This window comes from Pogoniulus pusillus, chromosome 1, assembly GCF_015220805.1.
Source record: "Pogoniulus pusillus isolate bPogPus1 chromosome 1, bPogPus1.pri, whole genome shotgun sequence".
Lineage (NCBI taxonomy): Eukaryota > Metazoa > Chordata > Aves > Piciformes > Lybiidae > Pogoniulus > Pogoniulus pusillus.
This window is the reverse complement of record NC_087264.1, coordinates 37,361,965-37,380,749: the sequence shown is the minus strand read 5'-3', so window position 1 is coordinate 37,380,749 and position 18,785 is coordinate 37,361,965. Positions and strand designations below refer to the sequence as shown.

The window sequence follows — 18,785 nt, the reverse complement described above, 5'->3', positions numbered from 1 at the left end:
GTTGTGAAAAAGGGAGAGGCAGAAAGTTTTCACTGATTAGTCTGTTAATTCTGATTATTCTTTGCCCAAATTACTAAGAGAGAGCACCTTTATATACACATTTATATACATGTATATACACACACACATATATAGAAATACAAATACATGCAATATATGTAAGATATATAATACATGTATCTGTAAGGCTATGTGTATTTACATTTATTAAAAAACAGACCAAGAAGATCAAATCAAAGATACTGGCCTTTCAGTATCTTAAGGGGGCCTATAGAAAGCTGGGTAGAGACTTTTTAGGATGTCAGGCAGTGACAGGACTAGGGGAATGGAACAAAACTAGAAAGGGGTAGATTCAGACTGGATGTTAGCAAGAAGTTCTTCACCATGAGAGTGGTGAGACCCTGGAATGGATTGCCCAGGAAGGCGGTCAAAGTCCAGTCCCTGGAGGTGTTTAAGGCCAGGCTGGATGAGGCTCTGAGCAACCTGATCTAGTGTGAGGTGACCCTACCCATGGCCGGAGGGTTGGAAGTAGATGACCCTCGTGGTCCCTTCCAACTCTGACTGATTCTATGATTCTAAATCAAGGTAAAAGAGTCAAAATTTAAAAGCTTTCCTGAAGTAGAAAACTGGCATATTTGAAATGGAGAAGTATAAGTGAATGGCTTCATGTTAGTATTTCTTAGTTACTACAGAATAACCACAATAGAGAATTACCTTTCAGAGGTACTAATAGATTCTAAAGATGCTTCCTTGGAAGACACCAAAATATCAAAAGATACAAAGCCATTGGAGATGAAAGGCCTGAAGCAAAATGACACATTGCACTTCTAAAAGTAAAAACAATGGACTGCTGGTAGATAATGTTTGGTAGTCCTATGAGCAAACCACGATTTGCATAAATTTTCCAGAGTCCATTCTTTATTGCATCCATGTATTGAAAAAACCCAAAACATATCAAGAGTTTTCCTCTGCCTCTTGGCCTACGAAGAAAAATCCTGGTTAACTAGAAGTAAGAGAAAGTATATCATGTAAAAAATCCCACAGATCAGTGAGAATAAAACAACAAAAAGAATAGTTCCCTACCCATTACTTCCCACTGTGTGAACTTTTGACATATCAGCAAACTCTTCCTTTCGCTTGCTACTAGTGTTGTACTGCTCGCTGTACAGCTTTAAGGACATCTGTTCAACAGCATCTCTTTGTGCTTCCAGATAGCATAGCTGAACTTCAGCCTAGAAAAAGAAAACAAAGAGAAAATAAAACACAACAGAACTTAAAAAAAAAAAAAAGAAGTCAGAAAGAATTCATTTAAAACAAATACTTTTGGACTGCAACAATTTTAGTCAAATGATTCACACCTTCATTTTTCTCCTGATATGGTAGTTAAGAAGGCTGAACCATTAAGTCAGAGAAAAGTGTATTTCCAAATGTTAGAACTGAACGACTTAGGTCTCTCAGAGAATGTGCTATATCCTCCATGAGATCTGTATCAAATCAAATGCTGCATTTAAATACCTGGCACAATTGAAAAAGCTATTAGAAATCACACATAGAACAGGTAGACACACAAAATGACATTTCTTGGAGGCTTCAAGACTGATAATGTTACCACATTGCTTCAGAATTAACAGAAGCCATATTACTATAGGTCTTTTTTTATTTAAATAGTGATGTAAACTAAAGCAAGCGAATTGGCATTGTTCACACTCTGCTTTCCCGTATCTGCTGGCTACCAATTACTCCATTTTAATTGCAAGGAAAAAAGGCAACAAATGAGTTGTGCTGTTTTCCATCAGGCTCTGTGCACAATCAGAAGAATGTTGAATAATATTTGGCACCATATCTTATTGAATAGACACTTTATTTATTGCAGCTGTGACGATCAGTTTGATTCTGAGGCTCAGAGAAACAGATGATAGAAGGATGAAATCTGCTGTTTGCCACACTTGCCCTTAGGAACAGGACAAAGAACAGAGGGTCGAGTAAGTTCAAAAGCACTTTGGGACCAGTATGCTATTGTTTTCTTTTAATATGCTTCACCGAAAGAAAAACACATTATAAATTCTGATACTGCTTCACAAACTGCTACTTCTGGGTAACTACATCCTCTTCTTTTTCCATTAAGAGGGGAATGCCTGCTTAACTATTTAGTGCTATGATTAGTAAATGCAACAAGCGTGGAGGAAATTTTGTATTAGAACTCTTGTACTTTCTACTGCGGACTGCGAGGAACTGAAGGTTGGCTGCTGGCAGCATGACAGTTACCAATCTACAGAGCAACACAGCAGCTGTAAAGAGGAAGCAGTGGAAGAGCTAGAGAGCAGAAGGGGTATCTGCAAAATCTGGAAAAAAAACCCAACCAAAAACTGGCAAGTGAAGGGAAACAGCCACTGAAGAACACCAGCAGGGCTGTTGAGTCTGAGGGGAGGCTGGAACACCTTTATGAGCTTCTGCTAATAACAGTTATATTTGCCTATGCCTTGCTGCAGTTTTTGCTAAGTAATGATGCATCTGATTTTTAAATTCCATTTCCTTTTAAAACTCTCTTTCAAACATTTACAACTTTCACTCTCAGTTGCTTATCACAGTGAGATTTGTTAAGTTTGGCAGCAAACCCTAATATGCATTTAAGAAACTAAAAAAAACCCAACCAACTAAAACCAAAACCAATCAAAAAAAAGCCCAAACCAAAGCACCACCACCAAACCTTAGCAATGTTCTAAGCAGACAGGCAAGAAAAATGCCAAGTAAACCATGCACTTCTTTTAGTGTGTGCATAAATGGGACATGGCTTAGTGGGCATGGTGGTGTTGGGTTCACAGCTGGACTTGATGATTTTAGAGGTTTTTCCCAACTTTCACGACTCTCTGATTCCATATGCTGTGTCTCAAATATACAACTATCCCAATACTTGAGATACACCTAATTTTTTGGTGGGGTTTTTTTTTTTGGCATTTTCTAATTCCCCTCCCCATAATGTTCCCACATCTTAAAATAAGAAATAGGAAAAATAAAGCAAGAATATTTTCACAGATTTTTTCCTTTTCTGTTCACTTGCAAAAATATTTGTAACTAGGCAAATCCTTAATGTATTTGAAAAATGAGAGAAGAAAAAGGAGGATAAAATAGAATACTGGAGGAAAGGAAAAACAACATGGAAAGGGCAAGTAAATATATGGAGAGGGATGAACAAGCACCCACTATTTCTTCCTCACAGCTATAAGGTCTTCTTGTCCTGAGGATTATGAACTTCATCAACATCACACACCACCAATCCTGACTGCAAGCAATTGTGTCCCAGTTCTTGTACCTGAGAAATATGATCTCTCTATAAATCAATTGTATCTTTCTTTAAAAAATCCAATTTCTGTCTTCAGTGATTGTGAATACTTACAGCAACTCAAACCTGGGCAGTGCCGAGTTTCAGATGGATCTCTCTGATTTCTTTTCTATGTGAATTCATTTATCTCACTCTTGTAGTTGAGCACTTTTTTATCCCTGCTCCACTGCTATCAACTGCAAATCCAAAGAGGCTTTGAAGACCTCAAGTAGGCATTGATCAGTTATGTCTCAAAAAAACTACCTAAACTAGCAGGCACAGGGTACAATCTAGAAAATAGTACACAGCACCGATATTGCAGTTTATTTTCAGCTTAAGAGATTTAGTGATAATGAAGGACTAGTTCTGCAGTATTTTGACAGAATAAAGGGATGACTTTATTAATTGAAATCAAATGCAGAAAAGCTACTTGCTTTACCTTCTAGCTTATTTTGAGTGTGCGTTTTCGGACTGCCCACATATGCTTTCCTATTAACTAACACAACTGTAAGAACAGATATCTAAGAAATTCTACTGATATGTATGTCATCCCAAATATAGAAATAGAAATTGGGGGTGGGGGAACCATTCTTTCACTTTTTACATCTTAAAAGTGGAATTCAATTTCTTCCTTGTTTTTAGAGGATGTAACAGGCCAGAATCAGTGAAAATCTGAAGGTGGAGAAAAATGCCAAGGAATGATACTCAGTATTTGTTTTCCACTCCATGGTCCTCTTCTAAGTGTCCAGTTTTGCAATAAAACCACAATAAGGAAGCCAATGATGATCTAGTTACACACTTGTATAGATTCTCTGACAGTTACTGTCCTATCAGATTGTAATGAGATCACAATATTCTGTTGTAAATTAAAATGAACTATTTCTAATAATCAAATCACAAAATGCTTTAATTTTCCTGAGACTGGAAGATCCAATCTCTGAACAAGACTCTGAAAAAACAGTAGCCTTTGGGTAAAGCCAGTTAAAACATGCTATACTACTGCCAAATATTCAGTTGTAGTGATTGATTAATAATGGTAAATATTATCAAGGTTATTGTCAAAAAGCTCATTTTCTAAAACGCAAGACCATATAAATAAACTGAAGGAACCTGGGAAACAGAATCTGTTCCTTAAGACAGGTTTTGCATGATAACACAGAATGTCCTTTACTATACAGATCACTATGTAATATGAACTGGTAATCAGTAACAATACAAATCAATGAAAATACATTGTATTTCTTGTTAGACCTACGTGTTAGAATGACCTTATTCTGAAGTGGAGAAAGACAAAGGATGATGGCTGTTACCGTGGGTGGAAGGAGATTGAAAGGTTACATTGTATAAAGAGTGTCAAATGAGAGACTCAAAATTTACACCAATAAAAACTGGAAATGAGAACTCAGTGATAGTGCTGTTCTGCTGCAAACATTTTTCTTTTATTGGAATGTACTAGAATAAATGTCAATGAATTGGTGTTTAAAGTATTTTCAGAGACTGTTTCCTAGGGAGCACAAGCCTTTTGTTATGGACTGTGTTACTGAAAGCAGACTATTCTGTTTTAAATATACAAATTATAATATATTTAGTTGCAATGGAATTAGGAAATTAGTCCTAAAAAAAAAAGCTATACCACTGTTACACTAAGCTGTACTTTAGAATTACATATGAAATACAGACATATTTCAGTTCCTCTTCCATTAGTTGAACATATGCTGGATAAAAACAATGCCTCTTAAATTAAAAAACAAATTCATATTCATAGGATGGCTTAGATTGGAAGAGTCCTTGAAGATCATCTTATTCCAACTCTCCTGCCAGGGGCAGGGACACTTTCCACTAACCCAGGTTGCTCAAGGCCTCATCCAACTTGGCCTTCAACATCTCTGGGAAGGCAGCACCCACAACCTCCCTCAGTAACCTCTTCCAGTGTCTCACCACCCTCACTACAAAAGCTTTTTTCCTAATATCCAGTCTAAATCTGCCCCTTTCATGCGTCAATCCATTGCTCTTCATCCTATCACTACAAGCCCTTGTAAAAAGTCCCTTCCCAGATTTCATGTAGGCCTTTATAGGTACTGGAACGCTCCCATAAGGTCTTCCCAGCACTGGTCCCATTACCGACCCCTGAGTGAGGCCACGTCACAGGTGTCCATTCAGACACTGAGCTGTTGAACACAACTATCTGAGTGTGGCCTTCCAGCCAACTCCTTATCCAGCAAGGATAAGCATAAGGATTCCAGTGTCTGTCAAACAAGGAGGTGGTCAGAAGATATCATACAGCACATAGTCTTAGAAGGCTGAAGTATGTTTATTTTACAGAAGTGCACCTTCAGTTGCACCATTCTATAAGGCTGCACATCCCAGCTTGTCAGTCTTTATATCTCTGTAATTGGCAAATTTCTTGAGAGATAAACCTGGAAGTAATTTAGAACCAAAATTAAGTTGATCATAGTAGCATTTGTGTGGTCATATCTGTGCCCTCAAGCATTTTAAAAAAAATCAATGATAACATTACATTTCTACACATTATAAAGCTCTGGAGAAGCCTTTACTACAGGACATGAAGCCTACCCAGGCTCTGTCACAGACGCAGCTACTGAATAAATTTATATTGAGGAGTATATGACTCAAAATATCTTCCATGGAGATTCATATTACAGAAAGAGTTCTTCAGAAGGTAGGAGTTTACCAAAGACTCTATACAGACATACTTGACCATCCAGTACTCTGTGCCCATAGTCAGTCATTAGGTCTTCTGCTGCCGAAAGCACTTAGGGTAGAAGCAGTACTTCCAAGCAGTCAGCCTTGCACTTCAAATGCATTGTAAAGAAGAACCACAGAATCATTTAGGCCAGAAAAGATCTTTAAGATCATCGAGTCCCAGACTTGGTGAGTTAAGCTTCTAAATCTTCAAGTGACTCAGAAACACTGCTTCAAACCTCAGTTGTAGGCATTGTTTTCTGTTGTTGAAGCAGGATGGTATCTCTTATCTTTTGCTGTTTGCTTTTTCTCTTTTCTCCTTTTCCCCTTTCCCCTTGCCTAATACAGGGACCTTGCTGCAGTTCACTCCTTCAAAGTCTGTCAGCCTTCCCTCCTTTTCCACCCTTCACCTTGCACACTCTCTTCAGGACTGAATCAGATTAAAAAATAATCCTATATCATAAAATGTGTTTACTGAGAGCTGAACATCTAGAGTCCTATTACAAAGGACATGCTGTGTTTTGATCATGCAGGAAATTAATTCTGCTAATCAGGGCATGCTTGTTACCACTTAAAACCTTAGCAAAGTATTTTTATCATTATAGATCTCAGAAATGTTTTTATATTGGTAATAAGTCTTTTTTTTTTTTATCAGTGTACTAAAATCATCACAACAACGTGCAGCTTCCACATTGAATGAGGAAAAATTATAAGTCAACATTCTTACTTATCAAGGTATTTAAACTCATTGTAGAGTTTAAGTAACAGCACGTTGACTTTTAAGCCTGCCCCCAGAAGCCAGAAAATGAAAGTTTAGATGAAGTAGGTCTGTGTAATAGCAAGCAGAAGTTCAGGCAGTTCCCAGAGCCATCAGAAATAACAAGGAGGGTAGGGTGGGGTAAAGAAAGAGAAAGAAAAAGACAGCAAATAACGGCAATACCTTTCCCCTGGCTTTCAGAAATACATTGGGATTTTTGCTGTTTTGTTACAAAGATTAGGAACATGACCTGTGACTTCAGGACTGTGGAGTGCAAATGCAATCAGTAGTGTAGGCTCAACAGCATTGTCTGACCAAGTCCATGGCAGTGTCCTGATCATGCTGTTAATTTAAAATCTGGACCTCTGGTGTCTAATTCCTGAGTGCCCCTCTGCCTGTGGTTCTGTTGAGTGTAACGCTAAATACAACACAGGAGCATGGCATGCCCCGTGCATCAAACAAATCTCAACTATGTACCAGGAGAAATTCTCTATATCACAAATACCACAAAGCATTGAAGAAAAAGTACGAAAGGATTAACCTTTCCAGAGACCTCCAAGACTGAATAGTTTCTGACAACAGTATCCAAAAACTGCAAGGTGAAAACAAAGTCCTTGTAAGAATGGAAATTGGACAATGGCCAGTATCTTTTGCTACTTTTGTTGCCTTGCAGATCTACATCGCCAGCCTGCAGAAAGTAAGTGACAGGCAGGACACAAAAGAAGGGTTTGTAATAACTGAGGGTCAGGTGGGGAACAGGCTTGCTCTGACAACAGAAAGGGCTGGGATGACAGTGCTTACTAAAACCAGGCAGGACACAGAAATTAACAAGGATGCAGATCTGGCCAAACCCATCAACATAACAGTTAGATTTCATTTCATCAAAACTGCCCCTTGCCCGCCAGCTCCTTCAGTGACACCTCTTCACGTGCCACAAGGACCATAAGCCCCAACAGCCCCCTTCCGAGAAACCTATGAGAATTTGTGCTACTAAAATACCAATTCATCAATGCAACCTTTTGTCTTTGTTTCTCTCCTATTCAGCAAACAGTTTGTTACAGGAAGTCAGAAGATAGACATGCTGTACTTAAGCATAAGATCAAACACATTTTGGGTCAGCCTCAGGTTCCACAAGTAGTCAAGAAGAGGAAAGACTTGTCAGACACTGAAAAGTCTTTCCTCAATGTGCTAAAATTGTAAACTCAACCTTACTTAATTAAAACCTCCACTATTTGCACAGTTCTGATTGTTCCTACCATTCCCTCTGTTTGCACTTCTAGAGCAATGAAGTGGCTTAAAAAGGATTGTTAAAGAGTCTGCCTATCATTGAAAGCACTGATGCTTCTAAGAGTCATGCTCCTCTAAAAGGCCTGGGTACCAGAAAATACAGACAAGCAGTGCACCTAACTTGATCTGCAAGTCTGGGCATTCCAAAAGGCCATGCCCTTCAGGTACCAATACTCAGGACAGCACACGTGTGCAGGAGAAACTCCAGAGTGATAGTGCACGTTCCTCCGACCACCCCCACTGCAGATCAATGTGGATGTTTCCGCTTAAAAATGAGGGTAAGTAGGTCTTGCAAAACCTGCACCTCCCTAGCATAAACTACCCAATGCATCCCAGCAAGGCATGACTGAGCTAACAGAAAAACGTTATGACCCTTTCCTTGGAAATTCTGCTCAGAGATCTACCTTGGGCATATTTTTGAGATTTCTTTTGCCATTAGGATGTGTACAAACTCACAGCGAAGTGAACCTGATGACTTGCAGAAAGTAGTTTCCAGCTTATCTGAATTTATTTCATTGAAAAATCTCACTTGGAAATGAATACAAGGTAATTATTCACTTCTTTAAACTTGCAGTGTATGAATATGATGTTACTTTGGTATAGTGACTTTTAGTCTATTTTACCGTACCATAGTGATGTTCCTGCTTTATATTTTGTATCATTTAATTTACAGAGCTTTTTGTACGATTATGTTTATGGTGAAAGGAATCTATATAAAATACAGTAATGATTAGTGAGATGATGCCATATTTCTAAAAAAACCCAACTAAAAACATGAAATGCTTTTTGTGTAATACTACTACATTTGTAAGCATGTTACAAAGTAATTACTTTGAATAGTGCATAAACAGTTTGATTTTTTTTACCCCTGAGTAGCTCCATTTTAAGCTTCTTTATGCTTGAGGAATGCTTCATATTTATTCATTTCATAATTACAAATACATGTAAATTTAACGAGTAGTCCCACAATTTTCTACACATTCCAAGTCACAAAACTGCAGAATTTTTGAGCTACTTTCCCTTTGATTCAATATTTTGGGTCAGATATTTTGAAAGGCTCAAGAGTGTCAATCCTTCAACAGTGTCAGTCCAAACTCCTACACTGAGTGTACCTCAAAGACTCTCACTGAAAGCTTATTTGACTTCAGAAACGGAAGGAGATTTTTCCATGCCTAGACAGTCTATTTGATGTTATGCTACCCATAGAGATGAAAATATGCAACACAAGTGGTTTGGGTTTGGGTGTTTTGTTTGCTTTTTAAATTAAAATCACTTTTTCTCTTTTTACAAAGATAAATCTTTTTTTTTAATTGTTTCAACAACTTTTTAGATATTGAAGCATTAATGATATAAAATTGTGCATATATGAACACAAGGCTCTGTCTCCACTGCAAAATTAAGCAAGAATAGGCAGACTATCAAAGAGGATAAAACCTACACATCTTACTTCATTTATTTAATACTAGGGAAATGCAGGCTAAGTGTTTTTCTCTCTAGCTGATTTTTTTCCTATTCATACATATGTGAGATACATATATCTGGGTTTTGAGGAAAATCAGATTTAAAAAAAAACCACTACTTTGGTTAAATATTATTAGCAAAAAAATACTAGTAATTACTGCAGCCACAGAAAAACAACTTGAACTGCACAACTGCATTGCTATGTAGAAAAAAGCAGGCACAGACTGCTGCTCCTTCGAGTTTACTTATGATCCTCAGATGAGGAGCCTCTTGAAGCACCTGACACCTACTGAGGTAGAGGGAATTGTAAAAAGATAACTGTTTAAAGCATAAAATATTTGTATTGCTGAGAGGTCAGCTTTGCCGCTGCTGACTTCATTGCAATTTGCATACTATTAAAGTATTACCCATAATGTTTGTAAAATTTAATTTTAGAGCTGTGCTGTTAAAAATGTTTGCTGAATTGTAAGCACCTAGGACATTTGGGAAGTTTGTTAACACTTTGATAGTTACACTATTTCTGCCTCACTAGGCTTTTTATTTAACACCCCTCCCCGCAAGCACACACTTATCAGTCTCTTCTTCCATTTTACAGCAACGAATCTCATTTCAATGCAAGCTGAGATACTTAAAAAAAAACAAACCCAAGTCTACTGCAACAGTATAGTAATGGCATAATTTCCCCTTTTATTCTCAATATATTTAAGTTTGTTAAAAATGCCACTAACTTATTTATTTACTTTTTGCTGGGGGCTGAGATCCAATTATACTGCTATAGACTAGAGGTGATGGTTATGATTTTCTACTTCACTCTAATACAGTCTTTCTCATTAAATCTCACAGCTCGGTAATCACAGTCATCACATTTGTGTTTCGGTGCTGCATTCATGCTCACATTCTCTTCCCCTGGATTTCCATCCTCCTTCCTCTATCCCCTCCCCCATGATCTTTATTTACTCCCTGGCAGAAGCTGCAAAATTAAAGATGTATAATGTGCAGATACTATCTTTGCTTCCTTTGGTCTGCAAGACTAGCACTTCCCTCTAAAATACACTTAGTTGGGGAAAGCACTGATATTAACTTGGTTAGTGTAGCACGTGAAGTACCAGTCCCCTTTGAAGTGCTGCAGAAAAGTTGTCCTTAGATGATAATGGAAATGAGTAAAGCAGGAAAAACAAGAATTGCTTTACATACTAATAAAACAAATTTAGTTATCAAAACAGTACAGAAACAAGCATGCCTTTATACTAGTCTTTAAAAAATTTAGCTTCCTAGGGTTCTAATAGTCTTTTCCTATGGCTCAGGAATGCACAGTAGCACTCAGCCCAGTGCCTGCATCCTTATTTCAAAGAGAATCATTCAAACCGACATCCACCCTGTCAAGAATCTTGACTTTGAGCTGCTAATGCAGAATAAAAATCAATAAAAATTTTGATCATTTGATGAATATTTACTTCTTTCTTTGGAGCCTGGGGATTTAGAATTGAAAACTGCTGAATCAAGTCATTTTATTTTTTTGTGTTTGTGCCAACACCAATTTACTACCCTCCTGAAAGTTCCTGAACAAGATGTCTCATGTGGCATACATGTTGGTTTTTCCTGTCAATCATAACTGTGTGCCAGTAGGGAACCATAAACATTTTCCTTTCATACTCTTAGTTCTCCAAAAAGGAATATTTTGATTACTTCCCTGGAAAAGGTAAACTTGTCTTATATAGACATACTGTAGAATGCCTCTGTCTATTTTTCTAGGACAGCTGCTGTGCCTAAATTGATAATATCTACGAAGTATTTTTCTTTTCATTGTGAATTGCTTCATACAAAGAAATGGTTTACAATCACTGCAAACAAAGGTTAGTAACACAAAACAGAAAATGGTCCTGTATTGACATTATCAATAGGTTACTCTCTGAAAAACTGCAAGAAAATTCTGACCAGTATAATTTGCAACCAATGTTTGTGAAAATGAAAGTAGCAGGAGATAAACAGATCCCACAAGTGAGCAATTAAGATGCAACTCTAGTTTGCATTTCATCTTAAAATGTACCTTCAGTCTTAATAAAACAAGCCTCTAAAAAATGTATATCTCTAAGTCCTATGTTTCCATAGTGACTGGGGGAGGTGGAGGGGAGGGAGGAGGGGGCAGAGGGAAAAGGAGGGGGGAAAAAAGCTTCCAAATTTGAAATAACCTAGATTAGTTTAACAAGAAGTGTAAATGCAAGCAATTTTCATCTGGCAGAATTTTTTTATATATGACTCAGTGGCAGACGGGCTTTATCTTAAGGAGCAATTTTGTTGGTCTCTTATAAATTAAATAAAAGTGGCAGCAGCTGTCTTTCAGAAGGCTGATACAGGCGTGTATAAGTCATATGATATTATGTAGACAGATGTTTTAAATAAAATAAAATATTTAGATTGCTAGATACCTTGCTAGATACAAAGGCAATTATAGGATGTCTTTGCTAAATTAAATTTCTCATTCTTCTGAGAAGAAAAAGAAGGGAATTGTTCTGAAAACTCTACCAACAGGAAATGATTCTATATCTAAAACAGCTGGAGACTGTAACTAATATAAATTTACTTGGAAATAAAAATGCTGTATGCCACTAGAGACATGCAACAACATGCAGTTAACCCAGATTTAAAAAAAAACCACATCAGTTTATATAGACATATAAAATATTAAGAATGATCCACTCATGTAAAGAGATTGTTCAAGGCTAAGACAAAGTAACTGCACAGATATAGTCTTAAAATATAACAGAAATTGTATCTCTTTACTAACAATAAAACTTCTCTCTTTTTTTTTTTAATGAAAGCTTCCTTTTCAGAAGCATGCTAGACATCTTACTTTGACAAGGATTCTAATGTGATAACACTTTATTGCATTACGAAGATAAAATTTACTGGAAACCTTTTATCTCAGCACTTTAATGTAGATTCTGATTCACATCTATGTTATGTGTGTTAAAGCTCCAAAAATAACTTTTAAATAAAAGCTTATATCCAGCACTCAGGTTCTTTAGATAGCGTATTTAGGAAAGCCTTCCAGAGTGGATAAGGGAATTCTGCCAGAGTAAAGATGGCACAATTGAGTCTTATGAGAACCTTTAAAAAAATATGCCACACATTCTAGCCCATAACTGTCTAATGCTCCATTTTTGTTGAAAATGCCACAATATAACAGACTTCATTCTACACAGTTCTCATTTCACTCTTTCCAAAGACCTCCTTCACAAACTTGCCATGACTCTGGGCCCTGTACCGTCTGATTTGACTATAACACCTATGGTCTTCACTTGCTCATAAAGCAAAGAGCTTAGGAGGGGTAAATATGACAAAAGGTGAGAGTAAGAAATTAGTAAGTGTGCCTTTCAAATAATCACTGACAAAAACCCACCCCAATTTTCACAGCCTTTTTCTTCCTTGTTCCCTAAAAAAAATGATACTGTGAAATCGCTTGGTCAAGATCCTTTCTATGTTACATAATTTTGTGATATAAACAACAAATTAAACACTTCTCTCTCACTCAGACCTAACAAAACCACCCTAGGCAAAATAAAACCAAGCCAAGTATACCCAAGATACTGAAAATGCTGTCTTACAGTTCCTATACAGTAAGAGAAGTTAAAGATTCCTTTCAGAAAGCTTCAGGTTGGGTTGCTTTCATTTTTTCCAATAGCCTTAATTGGCTAAGTGCCTTTGAGCCAACTAATGCCCAGAGAGACCTAAACTCAGTAATCTTGTAAATACAATGATTTCAACAGCTTTTCATCAAAGACTTGACCATTACACAAGACACTGCTGTTTGGTGCTGTATCACTTCTCATTTAGAGTGCAGTTAAAATTGTCGAATTAATACAGGATTTATTGTTACACTATTCTGTCCTACCAGGAGTCAAACAAATAGGACATGTTTGGACATTTTCATTCAAGGTATTTAAATGTTTTAATTTTGCAAGGAAAAGCAGACAGGTTCAAAGCAGACCAAGACCAGCAAACTCACCCCTCTCAAAACATAGATGTCTAAAGACAACACATGCATGTAACAAGTGTAATTGTATATGTAATTGAGCAATTTAATCTTTTTCCTTCAAACAATATTAGGAGGAATAACAGAGATGACAATAACATACTACAGCATAATATGCTGTATCTTTTCATTTTAACACATGACCCACAAAAATGTGACATTTCTGAAGCTAAAACAAGATGCATATTGAGTGGAGGAATCTGAAGTTCAGTTACTACGAGGGAAAACTTCAACTGAAAGATGCACATTTCCAAAATACTTTGTGGCCATATAGTACCTATAAAAATAATTATACTGTCAGAGAGTTGAGTGCATGAGGATACTGGGAACTCAGATCACGAGAGATGTTAATGTATTTCCAGAGATAGAAAAAGTATGAGTTCTAAACCAATTAATGACCTTAAAACATGATGTGGGACACAGGCTCCTTAGAAGTGAAAATCATTACACACTGATTAATCTAGACCCAAGAGAGGCCACAAACTAATAACTCATAAGTCAAGGGTAATTTTTAAAACAAATATTTTAAATGCAGTTTGGTGAAAGGTTTTATTCTAACCTCACAAATTCCTTAAGACAGTTTGACTGATACTGCGATGACTTTTTTGGTTTCATCACAGCATTAATTAAAATGCATCTTGAGTGTTACAGTTGAATATTATAGCTTTTATTAACAGGCAGAGACAATCTTTTATATACATGGTCAGCACCCACTGTAGTAGGATGGCCTAAAGCCTAAGGACATTTTTATCAGGAAAACATATAGGTATAAGTGAGAGATCCTGACAAAGTACCCACAGGCAGTTCTTGTACTCCAGATTGTCTCTGCTGAGCATGGTTGAAAACTGACTCTCCAGTGTTCTGTTTCTACAGAGGCCACATGGGAATTATGCTTGGATATGCTTTTGCACTACATGTAAGAACAAAATTTGGGTCCTGCCACAAAATCCTACATCCATTCATAATTGTGTGTCCAAATCAACAAAATGTAGCTTGGGCTTGGGATTTTTTTGGATCTTGGTTTCATTATAACTGAAACACCAATGTGTTATTGGAGTAGGCTCAGATTAAAAGTTCAAGTCTTGGAGCTATCAGGAGTAATTACCATAGAAAGTTGTATGGTAGCAGGACATTACAGTCTTGTTTATGGAGCTTAGGTAGAATTTCCAATCAGCATGATTGCATCTATTTCTAGTGCTTTGTTAATCGCTTCCTGAAGCTGCTCATTAGAGCTCCTATGTCAACATGTAATGCTGTGGTGGCTGAGACAGAGATTGGGAATACAATCACATCTCTTGGTTTGGCTAAGAATTACACTGCAACACTGCACACTTTATCACAAATGCTGCTTTCCCATTTGATAAAATGCCTTACCATGTCATGTAACAGTGGTCATTTATTTCAGAGGAACACGCTGAATCTTCACCATTGAATGCTGGATGTGAGCTAACATCATTCTATTTTTGTCTCCCTCAACAGTGGAATTGCAGTGATACACAAGTACAGCAATTTAACATCTCTCTTTCAACAGCCACAGAAATGATGACAGCCGTAGACAAAAATCACTTGCCAATACCATAGTACTCACCTACCAACTGCAAAAGCTCTCATAGCTGTAGTCAATAATTGAACCGACCAACTCCGCCACGTGGCATGTGATTGGTGATATTACCCCTTTAAGTGTGTTATTTAAGTTTGCAATGCAGTTAATTGAAACCCTACTAGATGCAAATCAAAAGTTTCAGCCTTAATTGAGATATTTTGAAAATTGAACCCATTGCTTCAGGCAGGTGCTACATGAGATTCCATTAATATAGGTAATTAACATTAGCCTCTGCTTTAATTAACATGCACACTTTAATTAGTAAAGCATTAACCAACATTAAAAAATCTGATCTTCATGCATCACAAAAACTGCAAAGTTATGGCTATGTTATTTTTTTTCCAGGACTGTAAATCATACAACATATAAATTCATTTTTTCTTTAAAAGCACCAATATATTTTTAAAAAGAGAAACATAGACACAAAAGGCATCCTTATTTAACCGTATATACATCCTTACTTAACTGAGCATTTTAAACAGTGGGAGGGGGGTTCTTAAGAATATCTACAATATGATGAAAGCCCATACAAGACTTTGAAACTTTTGAGTAGCATCTATAAATACATATAATATATATGTGTGTATGTATTGAAATAGTTGCTTTACAAATTAAAATAACTGAGTTGTAATTGGATGCAGTGCTCACTGTTAGTTCTATGGCAGAGTCCCAGACAGCATTTTCCATAGCTGGTATTATCAGAAATAAAGGTTCTATCAGCAGCTTTGCTTTCCACCATGCCTTTTTTTAACACATACCATTTTAAGGTCATGCCTCTCCCCAAAGTGAGCCTGTAACTGCAAGCATATCTGCAAACATGAACTGAACATCTTGCTGAGTTTGGTCAGAGCTTTAAAAAACATCCTCAAGAACTAACCTGTTGCTTCAAAACTTTTTGTCCTACCATGTCCCCCCTGTGCATCATCTCTTCTGAGTCATTGGGGAGCTGCAGTGATACAACTGAGCTGCTTCAAGATCAGCCTTTCTGCAGAGCAGCTCCCATGTGCAGTTGTACAAGCTCAATAAGCAAGGGAACTTAAACAAGTGCAGGTACACTCATGCTTTAGGACCAAATACATAAATATTTCTATGATACAGACAAGGCCTTTATGACTCCAGACTTCTATCTTGCAGCTGAAATTAAAAATTCTTATTTATAGGCACAGCATTTTGCCATACATATCTAACATAAGAACTCCATCCAAGCCTGTGCAGAGCTTAAAAATCCTTCTTTAAATAAAATTTAACATCATTATCTTTCAAAATACATTTCCAAACAATGCAAAGATACATTCATCTTCCTAATCCTTTTCTTCTGCTATGCATTTACCCATATCATCCTGACAGCTTTGCTTTAAATATGGTAAGTTCCATTTCTACAATCTCATTATTACCACACAGAAGATTCTGATCCACTCACTTTATTTCATCTGCTTTCTTTCTCAATGTAGAAGGTGAAACATGTATTAACTATTGTTATACAGTTCTCATAATAAAATGCTGGATGTGTTGGCTTGAGTATGAGAGTGAGTTGAAACCTGGATTTGGTTTTACAATTTCTGTACATTCTGAATCTCCACTGCCTCTGATAGTGAAAGGAATGGAAGATGTTAAAGGACCATATATTCTATTCGTACTGCATCCAAATAATGGCAGACAGCATGTACATGTGCAGAGAAAAGAGTATGTCCTTTCTGAAGTACCTGGAAGTGCCACATCAAGGTCATATCAGGCTTCTGTTTGTTTATTTGTGTTAAATAAGAAAGAACTTTCGCAAAAGAAAAAAAAAAACCTGAAAAAAAAAACCCAAAAGCTTTAAATCTCAAATGATTCACTTACTTTTAAGCACTTTTTCTCCATGGGACTATACCCAACACTATGTTTCATATTTGTCACATACACACAAATATCTGAAAGGTAAAGTTTTCCAGGCAATGAATCTACAATGCTTGCAGATAAAAAACCCATATCTCCTTGGTGTGATTTGCCAGATTTTGCAGGATTCTGCAGGACATCTTGTGAAACTTTGACTTTCCCCCAAAAATTAAAAGGGCATAACAGATAAAAGAATACTTTGCTGAGCACTTTTCTCGGCATGTTGCTGAATTCACCGTATTTCATATCCTGCAAAACCATAACTAAAATGAAACCAACATAGTCAAAACTTGTCCTGATTTGCACCTGAGTAACCCACTGAGATCAGGCAACTATTGTTTTCCGTAAAGCAATACTTTTTAAACAGTGATTTTCACTGTACAGAGTTCTTTGAGGTCTGTGCATATGCTTATTTACATGTAATACTGAACAAATCCATAAATATTTTTTGTCTTATTTACTTGGTTGAATTTAACGATAGATTTTCTTCCTATGTGAAGAAACAAATAAGAATAAAAGATGTAAAGAATGTGCCTAAAAAAATTCTAAGCAGCATCTTGAGAATCAAGGTAGTTTCATCCGGAGGTGGTGAACCCAGAGTGTATTGACCACACAAAGATCAAGGAGCCACAGAAGCCTCTATTCCTCTGCAGAACATGAAGTAATTCTGCAAAAGGCCAATTCCTCTATAGCCTCATCAGAAAATCATCCCTAGGTCATCACTGCAACATAACGAAATAGCTGGCTTTGCCTATTATTCTTTCATTGTTTCAGAGGAATCCTCTATATTATTGGGCAATAAGGACAACCAAAGGATACGACGAAAAACTTCAGTTTTGATAGCAGTAATCTTCTGCAAATGTTGCTGGGTCTGGATGACAAAGAGATTCTGATTGCTTTCACAGCCAGCTGTATTGCCTACATTACCCTGAAGTCAGGGTGATGGATTTTACAAACACTATAGTCTTCATTAGCCCTGACACCACAAAGTTGTAACAGACATGCTGTCCTCGTAATACCAATCCAAAAGCTGCCAATAACTGGTGCAGCAATCCTACCATATTAAAATCAGTTCTTCATTCATCTGTGCTACCATTTCTAGGTTTTCTTATGTAAACTTGTTCAGACTCTTATTAAAAATTAACAGCTTAAAAGAGTCCTAAAGTAGTATAAACACACATGGTCATACAATGTTATAAATAAGCAACTTTCAGTCTGCTAAACCTACCAAGCTTTAAAATACAAATTCTGATACAAGATATAAAACCCTGATCCGGTTGAGAATTTCTCTGCTTACTGCAGAGGGGGTTGGACTAGATGACCTTTGGAGATCCTTTCCAACCCAGAGCATTCTCAAACTGGTCCCTGTAGCAGGTATGATGCCCTTCAGCACAGTGTTTTTCTTCAGTAAACAATTATGTAAAAGTAGCATCAAGATTTCAAGTAGTTCAAGAATTATAAACATATTAACATACAGGGAGTGAAAACTATTGCTTTCATGACATTTTGAAAGGTTTCTTTTTTTTGTTTCTCCTCCAGTGAGGTCATTTAAGTGCTACCATTCAGAATCTTCCAGCATCTCTAGCAAAATAGACTAAAGCTAGAAAATGTAGGATGGGCTGTGTTCTGCCAAAGTCAATGGTACTTTTCTTGCATTATTTCAAGCAAGAAAAATATGCTTACAAATCATGTGAGAAAAAAAAACCATTTAAACTCATAATTCCACATATATGGATTCCTGACTTTC

The 18,785-nt window shown here is 36.8% G+C and overlaps 1 protein-coding gene across 2 annotated transcripts in view; it reads right to left on the bottom strand.

Moving 5' to 3' along the window:
- Positions 1 to 18,785, bottom strand: part of AKAP6 (A-kinase anchoring protein 6) — a 278,384-nt gene that overhangs the window by 89,043 nt on the left and 170,556 nt on the right. For both annotated transcript variants that reach the window (XM_064148457.1, XM_064148466.1), the window contains exon 8: positions 1,084 to 1,232. In XM_064148457.1, the coding sequence (XP_064004527.1) occupies positions 1,084 to 1,232 (149 nt within the window). The remainder of the gene's footprint in view (positions 1 to 1,083; positions 1,233 to 18,785) is intronic.